We start from the raw sequence: 23,345 nt of genomic DNA on the forward strand, positions 1-23,345 counted from the left end.
TGATTAGGGCTGGAGGAAGAAAAGCAGCATCTGGGTAAAGTTAAAGAAAGTAAGCTGGGCCTTTTAGCAGCTAAAGTAAATTTTACAATAGCCTCATTTAATTAACACAGTGAAGACATGGCTATGCTGAGGTATTTTCTTATCTGGGGGATATTCAAATATTTCAGGCCAAATTACTCCTGGCTTTTTAGTTTTAATCTCACAGAAGAATGCTTATATTACTTTAGAGAATTAAAGGGACTCTGACTTTGCTTAATTGTTTAATACAGAGTTTTGGTAGGGGTCTTTTTCCGGAGGCCCTCACCCTACTCTGTCTAAACCCACAGTCCCTGTCTCACTCTGGAGCTCCACCTTGCCACCAGGACTTGCAAATGTGAGACAGTCCCTCCCGGGGGCGGGGGGCACAAGTTAGTCAGGGGTCTGCCCGCTCAGATCACATCTGCGCCCCCCATCTGGCGGACAGGAAAACCCAGAGAGGCTCGGGGCACGGACGAGCGGTGTCCGCGCGGCGGCAGGCGCACAGTGGGGCCGCAGGGGCGCGCAGGGTCGAGCCAAGCCGAGCCGCGTCGCGCCCGCGCAGCCCACGCCGCCCCGGGGCCTGGGGGAGCGCCGCGGGGCTTCGCGCCATGACATCAGCCCTGGCGTGGTGCAGTGTGCAAAGCCCGGGGGCTGGCGTGGCCCGGGACACGCCTTCCCCCGAGCGGAACAAAACGGCGCGCCGGCCGGGCGCACCCAGCCGCCGCTTCCGAGAGCGCCCCCGCCGCCGCCGCCGCAGGGTGAGTGCGCCCAGGGCCTCGCCGCCTGCTCCCCGGCTGCCGCCCCCGGCCCGCGCGCCCCCGGGCCTGCCCGCCCGCCGCGCCCCGGCAGCTGCCGGGAAACTCGGAAGGGAAAGTGCGCGGCCGGGGGCGGTCGCGGGCAGAGCAGGTGGGAGAAGTGGCCGCAGTTAGCCAGGGCTGCCTGGACACCACCGGCCCCGGTGCCCCCGGCCCGGGCCGCCCGGCTCCGCCCGCCGCCTGCGGGTCTGGCAGCGAGACAGTGGGCGATCCTGCGCGAGTCTGACTCTTTGTTACGGCGGGGGGATGACGGCATCGGTGCCACCCCCGCCCTCACCGCCCCGCTCTGGGAGAACACGCTCGCGGGGGGCGGGGGCCCGGGGGAGCACACATCTGGCTTCACGGGCGGCCTGGGGCATCTGTGCCTTGAGCGCAGCTGTGAGTTTTCACTGTCGGGAAGCTCGAGATGGAAGCTGCACGGTTCACCTGTTCCCCCCACCCCGCCCCAACCAGGCCTTGGTGCTGGGTGGGGCAATCACCCAAGCCCGAAAGAACTCACTGGCCGTTGTGTGGCCTCAGCCCTTAGGTGGGGAGGGGAAGGCGCTGGTCTTGGGCATTTAAAGCAAGTTGCAATATGCTAGCCAAAAAGCAACCTCGAGGCAGGTGTTTGCTCCCACAGGCAGGGAGAGTATTCTGCCCACTCCTGCTCCCTGTGCTGTCGGAAGCCCATCGGGGCCTGGGTCTAGGCTGGGAGCCATGCGGGGGCACAGGCCCGTCCCTAGAGGCTGGGCTCCTGCGCCGCCCCCCGCTCCCCACCCCCCGCCCCTGCTCCGTGGGGGTGAGCGAATGGGCAGGCCCTACGTACACAGAGAGGGCTCTGCACGGGGATCTGGCGCGTGGGCGCGGGGGAAATCCCCTGGCCCTGGTGGAAGGCGTGTCATGAAAAGAAGCCTGGAATCTTGGTGGGAGATTGTTTGGAAGGTGGATGAGTCTTGGATGTGCCATTTAATACGCAGATGGCCTCGGACAGGTGACTCAGTGTCTCAGTTATTGCACAGTAAGGCTCGATTACTGCCTTCCCCCGTATACCCCTCTCTCCCAGAAGATGAGGCTGGAGGTGCTGGCTCCTGTCACCTCAGAGTGCAGGCTGGGGGTTTCTCAGGGGTGGGACTTGGGGACAGGGGTGCTGAGCTTCCCCTGCACGCACTCAGCTGTGGCCTTCTGATTCTCCAGCCGCGCTCCGTCCGGCTCAGGAGCCAGGGTCACCTCTTGCTGGAGAGACTGTCCTCAGCCTTCAGCTGCCCTTAGGCAGCTGTTACCCCCTCTTGCACTCCAGCCTTGCCCTGCACACAGTCTGGCAGGGAGGGACCCTTTGCCTCAGGGAGGCTATCTGGGGCTGGGACAGTCAAACAGCACAGGGTCCGGGGCGTGGGCTGGAGGAGGGGGCAGGGAGCACTGCCCAGGGGAGAGCGTCTGGGACAATGCAGGAGAGAGGCTGCCGGGCAGGTCCATCAGCTCTGCAACTGGGTGGCTAGTAAAATGTGAGCAGGAGAGCCACAGCCTTTTGCCTCTAGCTTGCTCTAGCACCATCCTTCCTTGCCCAGGTATTTTCTGTTTAATTGCAAACATGTGCCTGTGGGGCCAGAGCTGCAGCTGGGGAGTGTAGTGTTGACACTTGGTTGGTGATCAGTAAATATTAGGTGAATGAATGGGCTAGGAATAGGCTTTTAGCTGGGTTGCCTGACTGGACACTCATAGACCTTGCAAATAGTTACTAGCCCGTTTTTCCATGTGACTAGTATTGAGATCAAGTGAGGGGAAAAAAGGCATGTTTTTATTTATGCAGGTCTCCTGGTGGGGAAGCAAATTGTGAAGGCTTTTTTGATAGGCTGCTGAAGTTTTAAATATTTATGTCAGCCCAGCTTATTGTTAGAAATTGGCTTGCTTTGACGACTGATGAGTCAAGCCTCACACGTTTCGAGGTGCTAATGAAGGGGGCACTGGTGAGGGTTAGAGGACTTTTTCCTCTAAGTCAGTCATTTGCTCCTGCTCTGCAGAGTTTGCAGATATCGGAAGAGACACAAAACCGAATGGTAAGTTATTTTTATCATTATTGTCATTACTGTGAGAACAGTAAGCAGGTATCTGCGCCAGCTGTGCCTTAGGGACTGGCCTAAAGTCTTCACCTATATTATGTTGGACAGTCTATGAGGGAGGCACTGATGTCCCCCTTTTTGACAGATGAAGAAACTGAGGTTCAGCGGTGACAAGTAACTTGCTCAGTATTGCAGCTGTTCAGTCGTGGAGCTGCCATTCAAACATAGGCAGACTCCTTACAAAACCCATGCCCACCACTAAGTCGTTATTTTTCTTTACTCTCCATTTCCTATTTCTAGATCAACTCTAGGAGCTGAGTTCCTCCACAATAAGGGAATACCTGCCATTTGTGAAACACAGTAGCTTTACAAAGAGCTTTACAGCTTACAAACTATTTAGGAAAGATACAGCTTTGCCAGTATGAAGGTGGATGAAGACAGGGTTAGAACTCAGGACTTCTAACTTTTCCCTCTGCTTCCTGGCCTGGGAGGAGAGGACACCCTGGAAGTTAGGTCCCAGGTTCCAGGGGATATGCTTTCACCAGGTCTGATGTGGTTTGAATTTCTGGGCCAGGTTTGTAGGAAAGAAAAGAAGCCCAGAAAAGAAAGACACGCTGCGCAGAAGCAGACTAGCTTCGGGGCGGGGGAGGGGTGTGTGTGTACAGGGGGTCCCGGTATGGACAGGCCGCTTTGCCTACAGTTTCCAGCATTCAGGAATTTCTGTGGTAATGACGTGGGTGGCGGTACTACGCAGCTCCCCAGGAATTTGTCTGACGTCAGCATTGAGTAATTTCCATGTATGGTAAAGTGTGTAAATACCAAGGCAGCGAGCATTTCCAGACTCTGGCATTTCCAGTGTTTCCTAAAGGCCAGAAGGCAGCGCCTGACTCCTCAATAGTGACAAAGGAGGAAGAAATAAATAGAAGGTTTGCAGCTGGAGCACAGACTCGGCCCCCACCAGGCAGCCAGGCCCTCTCTGGCCAGTGAGCCTGGCATTCTTCACGCAGGGACGGTGTGGGATGGCGTGGCACGGGGCTTCCTGACGTGTCAGCTGCAAACAACCTGTTTTCAAAAAGTCGAAGTGCTAATTTGTTTTGGCTTTTGAAAAATTAAAGCAAACTTATTCAGACCTTTCAGCACGGGATAAGCAATTTCTACAACTCTAAGTGACATCATTCCAGATGAACTGCAAGAAACTGGATCTGTTGATTAGTCTGTGAGACCTTATTATAATGCAGGATTTCCTGTAGTAGTTTTAAAATCCTTAAAAGAAATCACGGACCCCCACTTCTCCCTTCGTCGAACTTCAAGTTTCTGAACTCCAGGGGTGAAGAGCTCCTCTGTAAAAGGCATTAGTGGACAGGCAAGAAAGGAGACAGGGCACAGTTTTCATCAGCTCCCAGTCTGGGCACGGGCTTGAAAACTCAGACCTCGGAGAGAGTTTAGCTAGAATGGCAGTCGGGGGTCTAGGATACCACGGGGCCTGGAGTGATCGTAGCTCAGCAGGCCAGTTCGCCTCTTAGAGAGGTGAGTCACGGACAGGGTTCTGAAGCAGTCATAACCCTGGGGGTATGTGAGGATGAGGCTGAGTTTGCAGCTTTACATCTGCCATTTGTCCCCCTACCAGTGACAGTTATCTTCAGGGAAGGCCTCTTTCCTGGGCTTTCAGGCATCGCCTCTAAGATGTGGGCTCTGAACCCTGACCACTGGCGGTGGGGGTGGTTAGGGTGGCGGGGAGACCTCTGCTGCTCTCCTGCTGTGGGCAGGGAGGGAGAGGCCAGGCTGTGGGGTTGGAATGGGTGACAGTGATCCTGTGTACCTGGCCAGATACCACACAGCTCAGGTCATGCGAGTAGCGCACTAACTAGACAAACACCTGACAGGTCTCTACCAGACCGAGTGGGTGGGGACCTGAGCCCAGCGCCCAGAAGTTGATCTTTGGCCTGTAGACAACATGAGATTTTTGGAATGGGAGAGATGGGATTTTTCCATTGGAGAAATCAAGACAAGGCATGGCTTGTCAGATCAACAGGGTGATGAGAGGAGGCTCTCCTCCAGGCGCCGGTGGCTGGCCGTGAAGGATCGTACATCACCGAGATGGTACCTTAGACGTAAAGCATGAGTGTGCAGGGGACTCGTCAACTCATTCCAACTTATATGAGGTTTGTGAATGTGAGAGTCTGTGCCCCGTGTCTGCCCCTTCCTCCGCTGCCGTATGAGCTGCATCTAAAACCTCTCCCCAGGACCGAGGGTCTGGATAGCACTCCTCATGGGGCAGCTAGGCATGGAAGTGCGAGCAGCACACTCAGGGTAGTTGATGATCTTGGCCTCTGCTTCTAGCTGGCGCTGAAGTTCCTGACATTTCAGGTAAAGAGCTGACCAGGTATTTCTTAGCCAGTCAGCAGCAAATTCAAGCCCTGTTGTCTGCTGAGATTATCAACATACGAAGCAGGACAAAACCAGAACACAGATGGATGGCAGTGCCCACTGGGAATATAACTCTGAAGGGAGCCCATGGCAAACCCAGCAGGTGGGCGATGGGGTCTCAGAAGATAGCAATGCCTCTTCATCACCCGCAGTAGTACACTAGAGAGCGTGGTATAACATCTCAGGTGGCTGGGGGAACTAAGTTCCAAAGAAGGGCAAGATGCTTGTCCCAGACTCTTTGGCTGAGCTGATGGAGGAGTCAGGAATCCTTGGTCCCTATTTGGCGTGTTATGCTCGAGCCTTGCTCCTTCCAGACGTGGGCTAGGTGGGACAGAGAGCTGGCACCTGCTGCTGCGCGTGCTGGCAAAGCTCTCCTGGGCCTGTCCTGTGAGTGGTAATTAGGGGTGATTCAGTTATGCCAGATGCTGTCCCATCACTTCCATACAGTCTCATTTAATCCTCAGAACGATGATTTTAGGGAGTCAGTATAGAGTCCAGTTTAGACAAGCTAACTGAAGCTCAGAGAGGAAAACCACCCACCCAGGATCGCTCGGTTAGGAAGGGATGGAGCTAGAACCCCTATTCCTATCCACACTAAACCGCACTGTCTGCACTCTGACCTTGGGTACTTCCCTCCCAACAGTCTCCTGCAGGGTCTCTGTCCCCCCAGCGGGGAAAGCAGTTGAGAAAGAGTCAGGTGTCCTTGTAGGCACTCCAGGTTTCCTTTTAAGGCAATTCAGCCTCCTGATAGCCAGAATTTGGCTGTGGAAAAGGGGGTAGGGTGGAGGGGCGTGGGCAGGGGTGAACCATGCTCCTCACCCCTGGTGGGTTAGGAGGAAGGGCTCCCTCCAGCTGAGACTCTTCCTCAAGGGTGGGATCCCTGGAAGGGTCCCATGTGGGCAGAGGGGGTGGGCAACCCACGCCACCCACAGGGGCTGCTTGGGACCCTTCCTGGCCATGGGCATCATTGCTTTCTGTCCCAAGGTGCTAGAGCCTTGTGCCTTCACGGGGCTTCTGCAGGGAGACCCCAGCCTGACGCCTGGCTCACAGGGATGGCCCCGCTGAGAGGCGCCCTGGGCGGCTTCTCCTCCTGGCAGGTCCTGGGGGTTCACTCCACTCCGCCCATCCTCCTGCTTCCCTGGGGCCTTGCTCGATGTGGGCCCCTGACCTGGGGCCAGGGAGAACAAGGGGAGGCCTGTGCACAGCGCTTGGGTCTCCCCCAGAGGGAGAAGGGCTTTTGTGTTTGGGAACAAACACTGCTTGGAACTGGGTCCCAATCACGCGGCTGGGGGAACTGCCCTCCCTTAGGGGTAATCCCAGGGGATTGGAGTATGTCCCCTTCTGGCTGGGGAGTTGGGAAGGGAGGAGAGGCCCAAGCTTGGGTGCTGCTTGCCCACTGTTCACAGGAACTCTTAAATATGGTGGGGGTACATCGTGGAGACTGGGGCGACAGAGGGCTCAGAAATGGCTGACCTGCGCCGGGGTCCCCGTCTGCCTCCTCCAGCCCAGTGGCTCTAGGCACGTCACCTAACTCTCTGAGCCTTGTTTTCTTATCTGTAAAGTGGGCATGTGGTCCCCATCTCCAGCTGGTGGGGACAGAATGGGAGCATAGTAGGCGTGTAGTGGTGCAGCCTGTCAGCTGGGCCTCAGCCGCAGGAGTGCTGGGTTGTGTCTAGTCACCTTATCAGAGGCGGAAGCGCACCTGAACCTGCGTGTCCCCAGATGCATGAGCACCTTTCCCTAGGGGCCTCCCCAGCCAAGCTTCCTCCTGTCTCATGGGAACGGGGTCACCCTGGTTGGCCTAGGCGACCAGCCTCTGCCCCTAGGGCCGGGAGGAGAGAACCTCCCCAGAGTCACTGGGGGGCGTGGGGGGTGGCTGCCTGAATAGTGTTGGGGTTCTGTAATAAGGAAGAGGGGGAAATGGCTGGTGGCTAGGCAGAAAGCAAGTACACATTGCTCTTCTGATCGAACCGTTCTTCGTGTTATATGGTTTGGCAGCCCTGAGCTCTTGCTCAACAAAGCAACTTAGCCCTGGAGTCCTCAGGGCAGAACGGGTCTGACGAGCAGGGCACTGGGGGCTGGGGATGGGGACTGCCCCGAGGACCTGGGGGCCCAGGCCTGTGGGTTGTCTGAGGGAGGCAGAGAGAGGTCATGTGCACTTAGAGAAGTCCCGCCTGCGGGCTGTGTCAGGGATGTGGGTAAGCCTGAGGAGCTGCGGCCTTGTGGAGCTGGGGAGGGGAGAGCTGCCCACGCAGGGACCCACGAGGGAGAGGCCGGGCCCCAGCCTCAGCCCCGCCTGGTCGCAGCCCCCCAGCTCTGTTCACAGGCACTGACTGGTAGGATGGGATTCCCACCTGCCGGCCCTGCTCCGGTGCTCTGGGGACAAACGGAAGAAATCCCGGGGCTGGTAATGTGGAGGGCGGGGAGCGGTGGGGGGGCATGCAGGAGACAGCGGCACAGGAAGGTGGAGTTTGTGTTGTGGAAGGCGTCAAGGTGAGGGGTTTCATTATTTTTCGGCAGCAGGGAGTCACTGACAGCAGGCAATGCCCCACAGAAAGGATCTGGCAGCTGTGGGGGGCAGACTGGGAAGGAGCTTCCAGAAGCAGCATGGCCCTGGCTGCCGTCTGTCCGGGGAGCCATTCGGTTGTAAAGTTACTGGCTTAAACAGTAGAGGGATTTTGTTGGTTTGTTTAACTGGAAAAGTCAGCGACAAATGGAAATTTAGGTTTTGCTGAATTTGGGGGGGGGCTTAGTGATGTCACCGCAGACTTCATGCCTCTCAGCTGTCTTCCCTGCTGTCTGCTTCATCCAGGGACTGCCTGTCCCTCTGGGGACAATGACCCCAGGCCTGTTGCTCCCCTCCCCTCACTAGGGGTAGGGGCTTGCTTCCAGGAAGTTCTCTCAGAAGATCCAGAGCCCAAGAGCTCCGTTCTTCTCTCTCCTTGGCCTGAAGTGTATGGCCGGCCCACCTTCCGTTGGTAACCGTGGCAGCTTATGATTACACTAGGTCCAGGCCACGTGTCATGGCTGAAAATCAGGGTGGCCGTGGTGGCCTCTTCAAGGGAGCATGGGATTGGCTAAGTGAAGGTGAGAGGTGATGGGTCTGGATTAGGGTGGCAGAAAGCAGAGAGAATCTAAGGGTCTCAGCACAAGGGGGTGAGTGGGCAAAGGGCTGCCCCTGGGATGGGGCTAAGGGAGCAGGGAGAGTGCGCCATCATCCCGGGTGCCGGATGGGATTCCTTAGGGATGGAGAGGATGGTTGTGGTACCCTGAGCAAAAATGGAAAAGTCAGGAAAGAAAACAAGTTTGAGAAGGAAGGCAATGAGATCAGGTCACTCATGTCGGAATCGAGGTCCTGGTGGGCCGTCCACGTGAGATGCTCACCTGAAGTTGGATAAGGAGTCTGTGCTCCAGGAAAGCTCAAGGTCAGAGGTCTATGGAAGTCCTGGCATGAGGCGACTTTAGGTACAGTGGGATGGGAGGGGATTGGGGAGAGGGAGGGACCAGGGTGGGGCCAGCAGAGCCCAGTTTTTAGGTATGGGAAGACAGGGCAGAGGGGGTGGACATGCGTTGCCCTCTACACCCGACAAAACCTTGCTGGAAAGCCCCATAATCTCTGTGATATTCCAGCCCCAGCACCCGGCAGGGAGCCAGCAGCGTCGCCATCACCCTCGCCATCACAACTACCCCTTGAACCCTGCTTGTCAGCCTGCACACGCTTCCTGGGCACCTCTGCTGGGCTTCAGGCTCTGCAGAGGTACACTGCCCTGGAGAGCGTGGCCCTAGCATGGCATTCAGGACTGAGGCCTGCTTTGCTCATTCCCCAACTATGTATTGGATGCCCGCACAAACACCCATATGCCAGGTGCTGTGCAGGGTGCATCTTTGAGCTGAAGCCTGTGCCCACTGGCAGAGGAACCTCTCCAGCAGGGGAGGCCCTGCGTCCTCTGTCCTTGACACCAGGAGGGTGGGCTCTGGATAACACATGGTGTCAGCATTTCCGTGTCACATGTCCCACGAGAAGCTCCTGAGGCAGCAAAGCCCTTTGGCACCTGCTCCGTTCATTCCCTGGCAGCCTGCAGCCTGCCACGCTCCCCAGGGCCTGGCTACCTCATCACCCATCCATACCCACAGTCACCTGTACCTTGCATGGGACTCTTTTCTCCACGAACTTCTGTCGAAAGAGCTGGAAGGGTCATGTGTCTGATGAGTGAGTGAGATGGAAGTAGAGAAGCAGAAACCATCCTCACGGGCTGCCTCTGCCTCCAGGTTCCTGTAGCATTTACCCTCTGTGCCACTTGCTGGCAGCACTGGGTCCCCTGCAGTCTTGGACTTGTGCTTCATAATAATTGTTGAATGCTTCCCATAGGCCTGGCGCTGTGCCCTGCCTTTGACCTGCCATATCGCATTTCACCCCCAGAAATAATCCATGAAGTAGCTTTTGTTTTTATCCCCATTTTACAGATACAGAAATCAAAATTCAGAAAAACCACCTACCTTGCCCAGGTACACACAGCCAGTGTATGGCCGGGTCAGGACTGGACCAAACCTGATGTCAGGACCCCATCCAGCTCAGAGCCAATAGCTCGAGCATCTCCAAGTGGGTCTCAGGCTGCCTGCTTTGGATCAGCTGGGGGGCTTATTATTAAAATCCAGATTCCCATAACCTCATCCCCAGAGGTCGTGACTCAGGCTCTGGGGTGTGCTGATAAACCTGACTTTGCGGAAGCCCCGTTCCTGATTCTAATGGACCTTAAAGCCTGAGAACTGTGCCTTGCGTGCCTGCCTCCTGCTTAAAAAAAACCTGTGTGTGAAAGAGCATCTGAAACCTACGTGTTTAAGACTAATTCTAAAGTAAGCCCCCATGTGACGGCCACCCAAGAAAAAGAATACTGCCGGTGCCTTAAATGCCCCCTGGAGACCCCCACGTCTTCCGTTCCGTGTCTTGGGGCAACAAATCTGAGATACTAGTCTGTGGTAGCTGTGCCCTTGCTTTTCTTTATGACTTTTGCATCATGTGTTCATCCCTTGACAATGTGAATTTTGCCTGAGTGTGAACCTTACACAAATGATTTGTGTTTTATGAATTCTGGTTCATCTGTTTCTTTGCTCCAAATTAATGTTTGTGGGGTTCATCCATGTTGAGGCATGGAGCGGACGGTTCATTTTTATGCTGTGTAGCCTGCTTTGTAGAGCCCGTATCTTAATGCTCATCAGTCTCCTTTGGAGCGCCTAGCACGAGGCTCAATAGACAGCGGGTGCCCAGTGAGTATCTGTTGATTCCATTGGGGTAGGAAGCCCCCACGTACGGTCTGGGGGGGATGTGGCGAGCAAGCCGGGGGCAGTGCCCTGCCAGGGCCTGCTGGCCATCTCTCCCTCCTCAGGCTCTGCCTGTTGCCTGTGGCTTTCCTGTCATGGGCAATCTGTGTTTCCATCTCCCTGAAAAATTAATTTCCATTTCTGTGTGCAGGTTCAGAATGCCGAACTGGGGAGGAGGCAAGAAATGTGGGGTGTGCCAGAAGACAGTGTACTTTGCCGAAGAGGTCCAGTGCGAAGGCAGTAGCTTCCATAAGTCCTGCTTCCTGTGCAGTGAGTATGCGCCCCAGGCCCTGCCACTGACGGGCACCTGGGCCTGCCCCCACAGGCTGAGCCTGTCGGCACCCCAGGGAACCGGCCCCATGGGACGTAAACAGCCTGACATTTGTCTGAAGTGCAGCTGGGCGAGAGACACTCAAGGGCCTCTTTGTTCCGCCCAGAAGCGGCATTCTCGGGGTGAACTGGCCAGAGCTGGGGGAGGGTGTGGCGGCGACGCTCGGGGCTGCGGGCCAAGCGCTAAAGCCTTGGTTAGGAAAACTTTCCACTCCTCTTTCCCTTCTTTCTCTCCCTGCCATGATCCCAATCCCGTTATTTAAGAGGAAGACGCTTTTAGCCCAAAGTTCCACCAGACTTGGGACCAGATGATCACTCATCACAGGCAAAGGGGCTGAGCCTTACAGGGAAGCTGGGTCCGGAGGAAGAGCCGTGCTCTGCGGCCCCTTCTGGGCCGGCCCGGGCGCCTCTCACTTCCCCTTCCTGCTGCAGCCCCTGCGGCGAGAGGACGGTGGGCCAAAGAGCTTGGCGTCCGCGCCCAGGAAGCCGGAGCCAGACTTGCTCCAGGCCTGCGTCGGGGCCCAGGGATGTTTTCACGGCGCCCGGGAAGCCCCTGCAGATTCCTGAGTGATCTGGGTCAGACGGGGCAACCTCAGCACGGTGTGTTTTCCTTGGGGGCAGCCAAGAGTGGGCAGCAGTGGGGTGTCTCAGCCTGGCCCTGGGAGTCAGGGCCAATCAGGCAGGGCTGGGACCTGAGTGGTGACCAAGGGCAGTCACTCAGTTTCTCTCTGGTTGCGTTTTCTTGTGGCAGGGAGGCGAGTGATGCATACCTCACAGAGCCATGAGGATTCAAGCAGGAAGGGCTCGGGGACAGTGAGGCACTGAAATCGGTGTGAGTGTTCTTAAGTAATAGACGCTGCCCCACCACACAGTCACATGCACACCGGCAGGCACACGCAGACACACGGGTACAGAGACAGACACACACACACACACACACACACACACACACATGGTACTGAAGGATCTGCCGGCTGGATGGTCGGACGCAGAGAAGGTCTGACACACAGCGAAGGGGCCCCAGCCTATGAGGGACTCAGAGAAGGGGGTCCTCTCCATCCTGCACCACACAAAGCAAACTGGCTGCTTTGTCTATGGTGGTTGTGACCCAGGCCCAGATCAGGTGGGCTGAGGGCCACTGTTCACTGGATGTTCACCAGATCTTTATCTGCTGCTGGGTAAACTGGCCGGAAGCCACCCAGCACCGGCCCCAGAGGCACCACACCCTGCCTGCCGGCCCAGAGTGACAGGCCGAGGGCTGCGTCTGATGAATGGGGAGTAAATGAGCTCCAGTGGAGCCTTGCTGGCTTCCAGCCTGCAGAGGCTGTGCAAACACAGCAGCATCTTGTTATCAGCACTGAGGAATTTTCAGGCCATTATTTTTCTCAGAGGGGATAAGAGCTTGGCATTGGCAGGGAAGAGGGTCCTGGCTGCTGGGGTCCTTAGGACATCCCTCTTTGCTCTCAGATGTTGCTTAATCGCTGGCTAAACATGGCCAGCTGTGGCTGGGAGGCCTCCTGCCTACAGCCCTTGTGGGGTGGCGGGGGGCCAGGCACCAAGGGAAGTCAGGAACTCGGGGTAGCATAGGCAGAGGAGGCAGCCCTGGAGCAGGCGGGAGGCCTGTTGAGGATTAACAACAGTTGTAGAAAGTCAGGCTGGGGAGCAGGGCCAGGAGTGGGTGTTACGAAACCGACAGCCGCAGGGAACAGTGCCGTGTCTCCCCAGGGTCCCTGGGCCAGCGCCGTGCCTGCTCATCGGAGCTCAGAGAGGTCCCAGCAGTCTGAGGTGCCTCCGCGGCAGGCCTATTCCAGTGCCTGAGCAGCATGGGGCACACGGTGGGCTTTGTGCAGGTTTATGCATGGAGGGGTGTCACTGTTCTCTTTCAGTGAGGGGGTGAGGGGTGTCCGGCTTGAATTCAAGAATTCAGAATGACCCTCAGAATCAAAGGGCTGTCTTGCTAAGGAGGACAGAGACTAGCAGGGTGTGGGCCGGCCTGGCATTAAGGGCTATAGTCCCTGGCTGGCTGGCCTGGGTGAGTCCCCAAAGGAAGTTCCTCTGACCATTTGGGTCCCTGGCTCTGGCTCTGTTCAGTGTGGCACCTGCTTGTCCTCTCCTGAGGGCCTGGGACAGATCAGAGGAAGACAGGATGATGTAACAGGCAACGTCAGGGAGAGTGGCCTCTGCCTTGGGCTTGGCCTTGGCCTTTGACCTGAGAGCAAGGACAGAGAGGGTCTGTGGTACTTGCAGTCTCAGTAGGGGCAGCCAGTCTGTTGGCAGGCTGGAGAGCTCAGCTGTGCAGCTGAGAGTATGGACATGCCCTTCTCTGAGCTGTAACTGTCCCTGCTGGAGAACCAGACCTGGTCTTGGCCTAACCCGGTAGTGGTGGCTGAGGGAACTGGGCTGTTTCCCAGAACCTCAGTGCCCAGGGGAAGCGCGGAGGGGCCCTGCATGCCCTCTGACACCAGTATCCCACCTGCAGGCTGAGGTTTGCTGTCACTTTTCACCTGCCCTGTCCCACATGCCTGGCCTCCCCAAGCTGAGTAGAAAACAGCAGGTCTAGAAGTTGGGCTGGGTTCTGGCTTGGCTTGGCTTCTGGCCAATTCTGTGAGCTTCTTTTTGGGCCTTGGTTTTCTTTCTAGAAGCAGAAAGGATCGCTTGTCTTGGGGTGAGGTGAGGGGGCTCTCCCCTGGGGCTGCGTCTTCCCTGTACTTCCAGATAGCATCACAAGGCTTCACTGAGCCATGTGGTACCTGGAGGTACATTTTCCCAACAAATATACATGACAAACCCACACCTAAGCCTTGTCCTATTGGCCTAACAGTATTTGGTGAAACCTTAGGCCTTAGTTCGAAATTCCCCTTAAGTGAGCCAAGACTCCATCACCTGGAGGAGGTGAGGGACAGGGCCCGGATACAGTGTTGACGCTGGGCTACAGTGGGCAGGGCAGGGCTCTGGGAGAGCGAGGCCGAGCGGAACCCAGCAGGGAGGTCTCCCCGTTGGATGCGGAGGTCAGGGCTCAGCTGGCGTGGAGAGGGCATCTGGAGTGTGCCAGCTTGAGTCCTGGCGTCTCCTCTGGGCTAAGCTCCTGGGCCTCCTGCTGGAGAGATCAACCCCCAAGGACCTCTCTCTCCAACTGCTGGCGTCTCTGCTTCCTGCCTTCTCTCTGGTCTTGGAATTCCCAGTTCAACTTGGGTTTTACGGGAAGCAATTGCAGGCCGGCTCCTGACTCCCACCCTAGAAGGGAATGCCGGAGCCCTCGGCCTGTCGTTCCCTCTCCCTCCTTCCCAGGAGCTAAGCCCCGCGGGAGGTGGTGGGAAGTCCCTTATTTGGGCTGCCCAGAGTGCTGGAATGAGGTGGGGATCTCAAGGGCAAGACAAGAGGGTCCTTATTTAGTCCGAAGTCTCCAACCTGGGGCTCAGGGGGAGAGAGGGGCTGGCAGAAGGCCCAACCCTTTAAAGGCACGAGGATGGCAACTTTGCAGGGAGCTGGGCTGAGAGCCTTCTCGGGGTGAGTGGGGGATGTGGCTCCTCCAGGGGTTTCCTAGTGTTTCCATCTTTAGAAGGACATGTTTGAGTGTCTGGGCCAGTTGGGCACACTGCGTCCCAGGATTTAAGGAACATCATAGAACCAAGTTAGCCTTGCAGGATAAGACTAAGGAAATGGAATGAAGTTGGCTCTCTTAAGAGTAGTTTGGGGTTGGAAGCATTTGACCTCTTGAAGACCTGGGCCCATCCCTCCACCTCACTTGTGTCCCCCTGGTACTAACTTTATGTGGTACTAACTTTATGTGATACTAAGGGTAGCCAACGTTTATTATGCACCTATTGTATGCAAGGTATTGTGCTAAGACGTACTTTACATGTAAGATTGCATTCTGTTCTCCCAATCATCTTTTGGGATAGATGTTACCCGCATTTACAAATGAGGACCTTGAGGCAGAAGAACTGGCCCCTCACACACAGGTGGGGCAGCTGGCAAGGGAGACAGTTGGGATTTGATTCTGAGCAGCCTGACTTTCCCTGAGCCCAGGCTCTGCACTGTTTCACTCTGCCTAGGTGGGCGCAGTTCCCCTCAGAGGTAAACAGGGCATCTGAGGCCCCCAGGCTATCTAAATCTCATTTCACTGTCACTCACCCCATTCCACTCTCTCTCCAGGAGTCAGGAAATTCATCCCACTGTCTGACCTCAGTTCTTCCTATGGCAATGATTTCCGAGATTAGAAACTTCAGATCCTATTGTTGTGATTAGCTTGGCCTGCATCTCATTTGAAAGCCCACCACCCTGGAATCTTTATTAAGTGTTAAATCTTTTTTTCTGTCTGGGGGCATCTGTTTACCCGGACCCCTTGCCCCAGGCAGACCTAGGTCCTCCCTTCTGGATTCCATTGCTGGGGGCAGGGAAACCCTGCCCTTTTTCCTTCCCTTGTTTTTTTCTCCTCTCCTGTTGGGACTTGCGGTTTCTTTGTCAAGGGCAGAATGAAGGCCCTCCACAGGCTTCCTGTGGCTTGGGGTCAGGCTGTTGCCTCTGATGAACCTGGGGGTGCACTGCAGCCCGGAAAGGGATGAGGGTGCAGAGTTTGGGGAAGGTGCATGTGGGCTCCTGGGAGAGGTGGCTGGGCCGGCATTCGTAGAGCTGGGCTGCATGGCTCCCCTCCTCTGCTCCCAGCCCATCGGCCATCCTGACTTAATTTCCAGGCTGCTCCTGGAAGCTCTGGGTGTTATGGATGCAAAGTGCCTGAGGAGCTCCCGTTGCCGGGCGGCTTGCTGACAGCTCACCCACGTGCTCACTCACCATACTCACTTCCCTCCACAGTGGTCTGCAAGAAGAATCTGGACAGTACCACGGTGGCTGTGCATGGCGAGGAGATCTACTGCAAGTCCTGCTATGGCAAGAAGTACGGGCCAAAAGGCTACGGCTATGGGCAGGGCGCAGGCACGCTGAGCACCGACAAGGGGGAGTCACTGGGCATCAGGCACGAAGAGTGAGTATGAGAGCCCTCCAACCCTTTCCCCCAGTTCTCTCCTCCGGCCCCCAACCACTGTTGGTTAAGCGAGGAAGGTTCTGGAAGCCCTTTATGTCAGGCATGTCACAGAGCACCCGTGGGGGTGTCAGGCCATCTGGAGGAGCTGGGGACCCAGCAGGGAGTGAGACAGGCCAGGCTCCCCTGTATGTGGAGTGTGCAGCCTGTATTTTTATGGATGTCAGAGGTGGGATGGGCCCCAAGTATTACTTGGTCCGATTTCCTTCTGTCTTAGGGGAGGAAACCCAGGCAAGGCTGTGACTTGCCCGGGGTCTTTGGCAGACCAGGGCTCAGAAGCAGCGCCCTGGCACACCAGCCTCTCTGGGCCCCCTCTCACCCCTGCTGAGGGGAAGTCATTTCCCTTTCCTGAAATTGCTACAGGGCAGAGTCCCTGCACCCTTTGCCCTCTGACCCACTGTGAATGGTGACTGTTGGCAGGCGGCCTGGCCAGTGTCTTGGCCCTGGGGGGATGGACAGAAATGACCGATGTGTTGCCACATTCCAGCTAAGGTCAATCCCCCAGTGGGAGTGATTCGTCAGCAGATTTCTCCTGGAAAGAATCTGATCACAGACAGCCTGCTGGAGTGGGGTTCTGAGGAGGGCAATTCTTAGCAAATGAGGTGCTAAATGGCCCCAGTGTTTTAACTAGGTTGCTGGGGGATCTGTGATGCTTCAGTGGAAACAACTTCATGCTGAGCCTGGGTTTGTCCCTCTTTAAAACGGGAGGGAACTGTGCAGGCCTGGCAGCCAGCCTCGGGGCCAGCTGGGAAAGCTGCCCCTGCCTTGGTGCCCGATGATGGCGGGGGTTGTGCCCACACAGTCCAGCCTGATTTTTGTGTTAAGCCACCTCACTGCATGTGCTTCCCCACTGCAGGGCCCCTGGCCACAGGCCCACCACCAACCCCAATGCTTCCAAGTTTGCCCAGAAGATTGGCGGCTCCGAGTACTGCCCCCGATGCAGCCAGGCGGTCTATGCTGCCGAGAAAGTGATTGGTGCTGGGAAGGTAAGGCGGCTGCTGGGCATCCTGGTGGGTGGGGGGCGGAGAGGGGCAGGCTGGCAAGATACTTTACTGAAATGTGGGTTCCAGACTTTTGTAAGTCTGCCCCAGCTCTGCTCAGGGGAGCCCAAGCGCTAGGCTTTAACTCCCTCCCTTCTGGGGAAGGTGTGACCTTTCGTGGGTCCCTTGACCCTGAGCATCCCAGCCTCCAGGCTCACATCACTCAGGAGTGAAATAAATACCTTGGGCAATTCACAGAGCTGCAAAGATCAATCTGTGTCTCTAGAGTGGGGGACCACAGAGCTCTAAAGGTGGTGCATAGATGGGTTTCAGAGGAACCGCAGACTCCCTAAACTTGTATGCAAAATGTTGTGGGAGCGTGTCTCTTTCTGGGAAGGAGATCTATAGCTTTCATCAGATTTCCAAAAGGATTTGTGATCCCCAAAATGTTAAGAGGTAAAAATCACTTGAAAATCTTCATACATTCCATTCACAGAACGTGGGCTCCAGGAAACCCATCCACGTAGTTCCAGGGCAGAGATTTTCAGGGCCTACAGTGTCCTGGGAGGCCTTTGCAAACTATTCTGTCACTCGTGCATTTTACCCTGGCTGGAGCATTGCACTTGCCAAAGCCTAGTGGGAAGCACAGAGCGAGGCCCCCACAACCCCGGAGAGAGCCTAGCACAGCCCTCAGGGAGGATGGGGGTGCAGAGGCCTGAGAACCCTTGCCCAGGGATTCTCAGAGAATCACTGAAGAGGCATCTCCAGTATGTGGCCAGAGGGATTTCTGCATCATCACATGAGGTCCAAGGACAGGAGTGACTTGGCCAGAGCCACCCGACGGCTCACGAAACAGCCGAGCCTGGAGCCTGTCCCCAGCTCTTCTGCATTTGGTCCGACCTTGAGGCAGGGGCCTGGGAGGGATGGACAGGGAGCTAATACTTAGGCCATGTCTAGGCCACAGCAGGCTCTCAGTCTAACCCTGACAGTCATGATTGGAGGTGGATGTTGCTGTCCCATCCTGCAGGTGAAGCACTGAGTGATTTTCCCAGATCTCCTGGCTAGGAAATGGCTAGGCTAGGAGTCAGGAGACCAGCTTCCTCTAACCCCCAAGCCCTTGCTCTTAACTATTGTTAACTCTACCGGAGGTTTTTTAACCTCTTTGAGCCTGTTCCCACAGCTGTACACTGGGAAGGGGTCATGAGTCCTAGCAGGCTGATTAAGACATTGGACTATAGACAATCTGGTGTGAAACCTGGTTTTGCCATTTCTCATTGAGTGACCTTGGGCCAATCATTTAACCTTCCTAAGCCGCAGTTCTACATCTGTAAAGTGGAGCAAATGATGGTCCCTGAAAAACAAGGTGGTTTTAAAGATTAAATGAAACTATGCACGAGTAGTGCCCAGTGCCGTGGCTGGTTGGTGCTCAGTTTAAGTCAGCTATTGTTGCTGTTACCATTATTATTACTATTATTGTTTACTCTTGGGGATTGTTGTGAGGTCAGAATGACAATCCTTGCTGTTGATTAAATAATATGAAAACGGGAGATACTGCTAATATTATTATTAAGTTGTTTTTTTCCTGTTGTGTCTTTCTATGAGATTAGACGATTCTAAGAAACAGCTGAGAATATTTCCATTACTTAGACAGGGTCTAAGTTAAAGTTAAGACTGTACTACTAAGGGGTAGAGATAAGAGGATTTTGTGGTCAAACAGAAAAAGATGTATAGAGGATCAGGACTATTTTGGGTGTTCAATGAATGAGTAAAGGGCTGGGCTGTTCGGAGCGAGGACTGGGCACTGTGAGGGCTGGGCGGTGCAGTCTGTCTCCAGCCTGGAGAGTGTGGGGTAGCAGCCCCTGCATTAGGAGGAAGCAAAGGCTGGGTGCCTGCTGAGGTGCCCAGGGCACTGGTGGGAGGGCCAAGTCTGAGCCCCCATCTCAGCTCTCTGGACCCTCGTCCCTGGAGTTTTGGACGAGAAGCCAGCATACATTGGTCTGGCAGCCAGGAAATCTGAGGGGATCCAGTTTCTTTTCTTATTCTCCAGCCCAGCACTGGGCAGCTGGGTGGCTGAGCTCCGGGAGTGTCTTTGACCTTAAAAGGCCTTGTTTTGTCCTGCCTGAAGGCTTCCTGCCTCTTGCAGCGCTGTCTACACGTCACCCGCTGCTCCTGCTCAGGGCTGCCGAGAAGGCTCGCCCGTGTGTGCTGACTCCTGCCAGCGAGGGCATACGCGGGCCGGCCGGCTTCTTCCCTGGCAGGCTGCTAGCCCTGTGTTGCCTGCAGGCTCCTCTTAGAACCCCAGAGGGCCTTCTCCGGCTCCTGGAGAAGCTCTGTTTCTCTGGCCTTTTCCTCCTGGGTGCAAGTGCACTTCATAGGCCCCTTCTCCTTTCAGAGGAACATTAGACACCAGGCCCCATGCCTGGCACTTCATGCTGGGAAAGCCATTAAATCCACACAGCTACCTAGTAAGGGGATGCCACCAGCCCACTCTCTGAGAGGTGATGACTTTTGCGCAAACAGGGTACCCAGGTGTAGAACTTCAGAGGCTTGGCTGGTTCAGAAGGATCCCAGGTACAAAAGCCTGCCCTGAGGCAGGCAGCACGCCTGTACATATCTACTTGTCCATCCCTTCTGCAAGGCAGGCAGGCAGAGAGGCCCCCCGGGGGAGGAGATGGCGGAGGCCCTGCAGCTCATCAGCGCAGGGCCAGGACAAGTCCAAAGCCCACTCCCACCTCACTAATCCACAGGCAGGTTGGGTCGGGAGAGGCCTGTCTGGCCCTGCCTGTTGAGGAACAGCTACCTTGGTGGTGACCTCACCCTCCCACCTGCCCTCTGCGGGGCAGCGGGTGCCACTGGCCATCCAGTGATTGCCACACTGCCTTGAAGATGGGGTGAGGTGGTGCGTGGTCCTGGCTGGCCCCTTCCACCGCGCAGCCCCAAGGGCTGAGATGTCCCAGTGGCACCAGCTGAGCAGACCTCGGAAGGGTCTTGAGCCTGTCTGCTGTCATTCTGTCACAGGCGAGGGGGCTGGGGCTGCTCTGGTCCCTGGCGGTGGTGCTAACTACCCCCTTCCCTGCCCAGTCCTGGCATAAGTCCTGCTTCCGGTGCGCCAAGTGTGGCAAAGGCCTCGAGTCAACCACCCTGGCTGATAAGGATGGCGAGATTTACTGCAAAGGTGAGTGGTTTCACTTCAAATTCGAGGGTCGGAAGGTTTGAGGGGTAGGGCCGCTAAGTAGTTATGCCCTTACTAAAGGTAAAACAGCTCCTGGCCTGGGGTCAATTCCAGAGCATCTACTGTGACCCCTGCGTTTGACAAGTGAGGAGACAAGGCCAGAGGGAGAAAGCAGCCTGGCCGGAGTCATGTCGGGTCAGGGCAGGACAGGGCCACACTGGGGTCCTGACTCCTGGCTCCCTGCCCTGACAGAGAATGCTGCTGTGATTTCAGTGGCCAGGGAAATGGCTAGCCTGCAAAGCCAAGAGGCTCCTCAGTACTGGGGATAGGGGGTGCTGCAGAAGGGAGGGGGTCCCCCTGGCCAGGTGCTGGGGGTGGAGTATCGGTGGTGGAGGCCAGGGGCGTGGCTTGGGGTGGGGGGAGCGTGTCCTTACCCCTCTCCTCTCTGTAGGATGCTACGCTAAAAACTTCGGACCCAAGGGCTTTGGGTTTGGGCAAGGAGCTGGGGCTCTGGTCCACTCCGAGTGAGGCTGCAGCCACCCGCCACCCGCTGCCCACGCCTGCGCTTTCCATCGCTGTGTCCTTCCCAGCAGCCTCGGCGACCTCGGATTCTTCCCCCCCTCTCAGCCCTGCCACGCATCACTAATAACTTGAACTTGGGTGTCTGGGTCCCTTTGGTTCGGGGTCTTCCTGACATCCTACCCCTCCAAGGAGCCCCCCTGCCTGGGATCGGACACCATCACCAGCAGGAGAATCTGTGTTTTGAGTCTAGGTGGGACCGAGCCCCTTCCCCTCACCTTGCCCCACAGGCCTCTGTTCTTAGCCTCTTAGGCTGAGTGTCCATCATCAACTGGCCGGACCCCTGAGCCCATTTCTCGGATCCCAGAGGAGCAGCAGCAGACCCAGTCGGGAGGGAAGCAGAGCTGATGTGGGGCAGGGGCAGGCTGTGGTCTGTTGCATCCCAGAGATTCCCCTCTGTGGGTAAGAGGGTGGGCTTCTGGTGTCCCTGAGAACAGGCCTGGGGAGTCCCAGCTCGGGATGCAGACAGGGTCATGGACCGAAGGAGCCCCCTGCTTCTCCACGCCTCTTGCCTTTGAGGCTGTGGGGAACTGGTGTCTTTTCTCGGGGTGGGAGGAGAACAGCCTGTGTGAGAAGCTCCCAGTCAGGATGCGGTCTGACCTCCCCAGGCACTGACTTCCCTGCTTGCTGGAGGGCCCAGAGGAAGAAACACCGGCAATGCACGCTCCCATGTGTCCACTCGGATCTGAGGGTAGGCGGCTCTGCCCCTCACCCTGGGTCCGAAGGTGGTGACGGCAGCTCCCGCAGTTTGCTGCACAGCCCAGGCCAGTGCCTGACCCTCAGACGTGGAGGGAGGCTCACACAGCCTCCGTCTTCATCTGGACGCCCCTTCCCCCTGCACCCAGTCCTCAGGACCTGCCCACCCAGCAGGGCCTTGCCCCTTCGCCCTGCCCTTCTCCAGGGACTGCTCTGGCCACTCACTCCCATCCCTTCCAGGCCCCCAGGTCAGGAGCAGCAAGAGGGGGAGGGGCTGGGCCTTGCTGGTGACTGAAAGGACAACACTGACGGGGCTGTGACCAGCAGGGCTGCAGGCACGGACCGTACTCAGCTGATGCTCACCTGGTCAATAAAGCTATTACAACAGAGCTCTGGTGTCCTGATCCCGGATCCAGAAGCACTACTGTCCCCTGGTACTGGGAGGAAACTTGATTAGAGTCGTCAAATCAGCAGGAGGTGTGGTGGAAATAGAGCAGTCCATTCCTGCTTTTCTAAGGGGCGCCTCCTTCCCAGTTCAGTTCTAAGTGAACCACACTGCAGGGAGCAACCAAATCCTGCCCCTTGCCTTTTCCAGCCCCCACCCTTACATCTGGGCATGAGGACTCTGGGCTCAGCAAGGCCCCCAAACTGCTCACTCTCCCAGCTTGAAAAGCCCCAGAATGGGAGGCAAACTGCCAGAGAGCTTTCACGTTAAATCCAGAACGCTCCCTTCTGCTCAGGAGGGATGGGGTGGAGGGATCTGACTCAGCCCACCGCACGGTCAGGGCCCTGTCTTAGTCTATTCTGGCCGCTATAACAAAAAGCATAGACTAGGAGGCTTATAAACAACAGGAAATTTTGCCTCACTTCTCTGGAGACTAGGAAGTCCAATATCAGGGCACTGGCAGACTTGGTGTCTGGTAGGAGCCTGCTTTCTGCTTTCTAGACCATCATCTTCTTGATGGAAAAGCTAAGGGAGCTCCCTGAGGTCTGTTTCATAAGGGCACGAATCCCATTCACGAGGTCTCCACCTCATGGTCCGATCACCTCCCAAAGACCCCGCCTCCTAAGACAGTCACACTGAGGTTTAGGTCTCAACATAAATTTGGGCGCCGGGGGGTGGGACAGAAACATTCAGTCTATATAGCATTCTGCTCCTGGCCTCCAAAATTCATGTCCTCTTTACATGCAAAATACATGCATTTCATCGCAGCAGCCCTGAAAGTCTTAACTCAGTTCAGCATCAACTTTAAAGTCGAAGTCCAAAGTTTCACTAAATGTCTACATCAGATACGGGAGAGACTCAAGGTAATTCATTCTAAGGCAGATTCTTCTCCAGCTATGAATTTATGAAAAAGCTCCCCAAATACGATGGTGGAACACACATAGGATATAGATCCCATTCTGAAAGGAAGAAGTAGGAAAGAAGAAAGGAGTGACAGGTCTTCAGTCTAAAACCTAAATAATGGGATAAATTCTAATGTATCTTAAAACTCGAGAATAATCCTCTGCCTTCGGGACCCACTGGACCCTCTGGCTGAGAGGGTGCTTGCCTACCCCTGACCCAGCTGCTGGTGGCTCCTGCATTTGGAACCTAAGTGGAGGAGCCCTAATGATTGACAAGTCACCCTGAAGACCAGCGCTTGGCTCCTGGTGGTACGGCGGACCCGTACTCATCTCCTTATCCTAAGGTCACGGCCACACTCTCAATGTCTCTTTTTCTGTGATTATGGATAGGCTGAGAATTTTTCAAATCTTTGTTATGCTTCTTTTCTGCCTAACAATTCCGTCTTTACTTTTGCATTTTACTATAAACAGGAACAGCCAAACGGCACCTTCAAAACTTTGCTGAGATCTCAGCTGAATACTCATTTTCATTTTTCACAAATTCTGCCTTCCACAGAATGCTAGATTATGAGTACAACTGAGCCAAGT

At 55.9% G+C, this 23,345-nt stretch overlaps 1 protein-coding gene across 1 annotated transcript; it reads left to right on the top strand.

The window, feature by feature from the left end:
* Positions 1–661: 661 nt before the first annotated feature.
* CSRP1 (cysteine and glycine rich protein 1) lies at positions 662–21,799 on the top strand. Its single transcript, XM_036909515.2, has 6 exons — positions 662–776; positions 10,767–10,885; positions 15,758–15,926; positions 16,840–16,969; positions 20,045–20,138; positions 20,587–21,799. The coding sequence occupies exons 2-6, from the start codon at positions 10,774–10,776 to the stop codon at positions 20,661–20,663; spliced, it is 582 nt and encodes a 193-aa protein (XP_036765410.1). The 5' UTR covers positions 662–776; positions 10,767–10,773; the 3' UTR covers positions 20,664–21,799.
* The last annotated feature ends 1,546 nt before the right edge of the window (positions 21,800–23,345 follow it).

Source organism: Manis pentadactyla, chromosome 9 (assembly GCF_030020395.1).
Source record: "Manis pentadactyla isolate mManPen7 chromosome 9, mManPen7.hap1, whole genome shotgun sequence".
Classification (NCBI taxonomy): Eukaryota; Metazoa; Chordata; class Mammalia; order Pholidota; family Manidae; genus Manis; species Manis pentadactyla.

Bases quoted from the DNA above. Each gene is read 5' to 3' on its own strand.
- CSRP1 (XM_036909515.2), top strand. From the start codon at position 10,774: ATGCCGAACTGGGGAGGAGGCAAGAAATGTGGGGTGTGCCAGAAGACA. The intron at 16,970-20,044 runs GTAAGGCGGCTG...TTCCCTGCCCAG, and splicing joins AAGTGATTGGTGCTGGGAAG to TCCTGGCATAAGTCCTGCTT. The intron at 20,139-20,586 runs GTGAGTGGTTTC...TCCTCTCTGTAG, and splicing joins TGGCGAGATTTACTGCAAAG to GATGCTACGCTAAAAACTTC.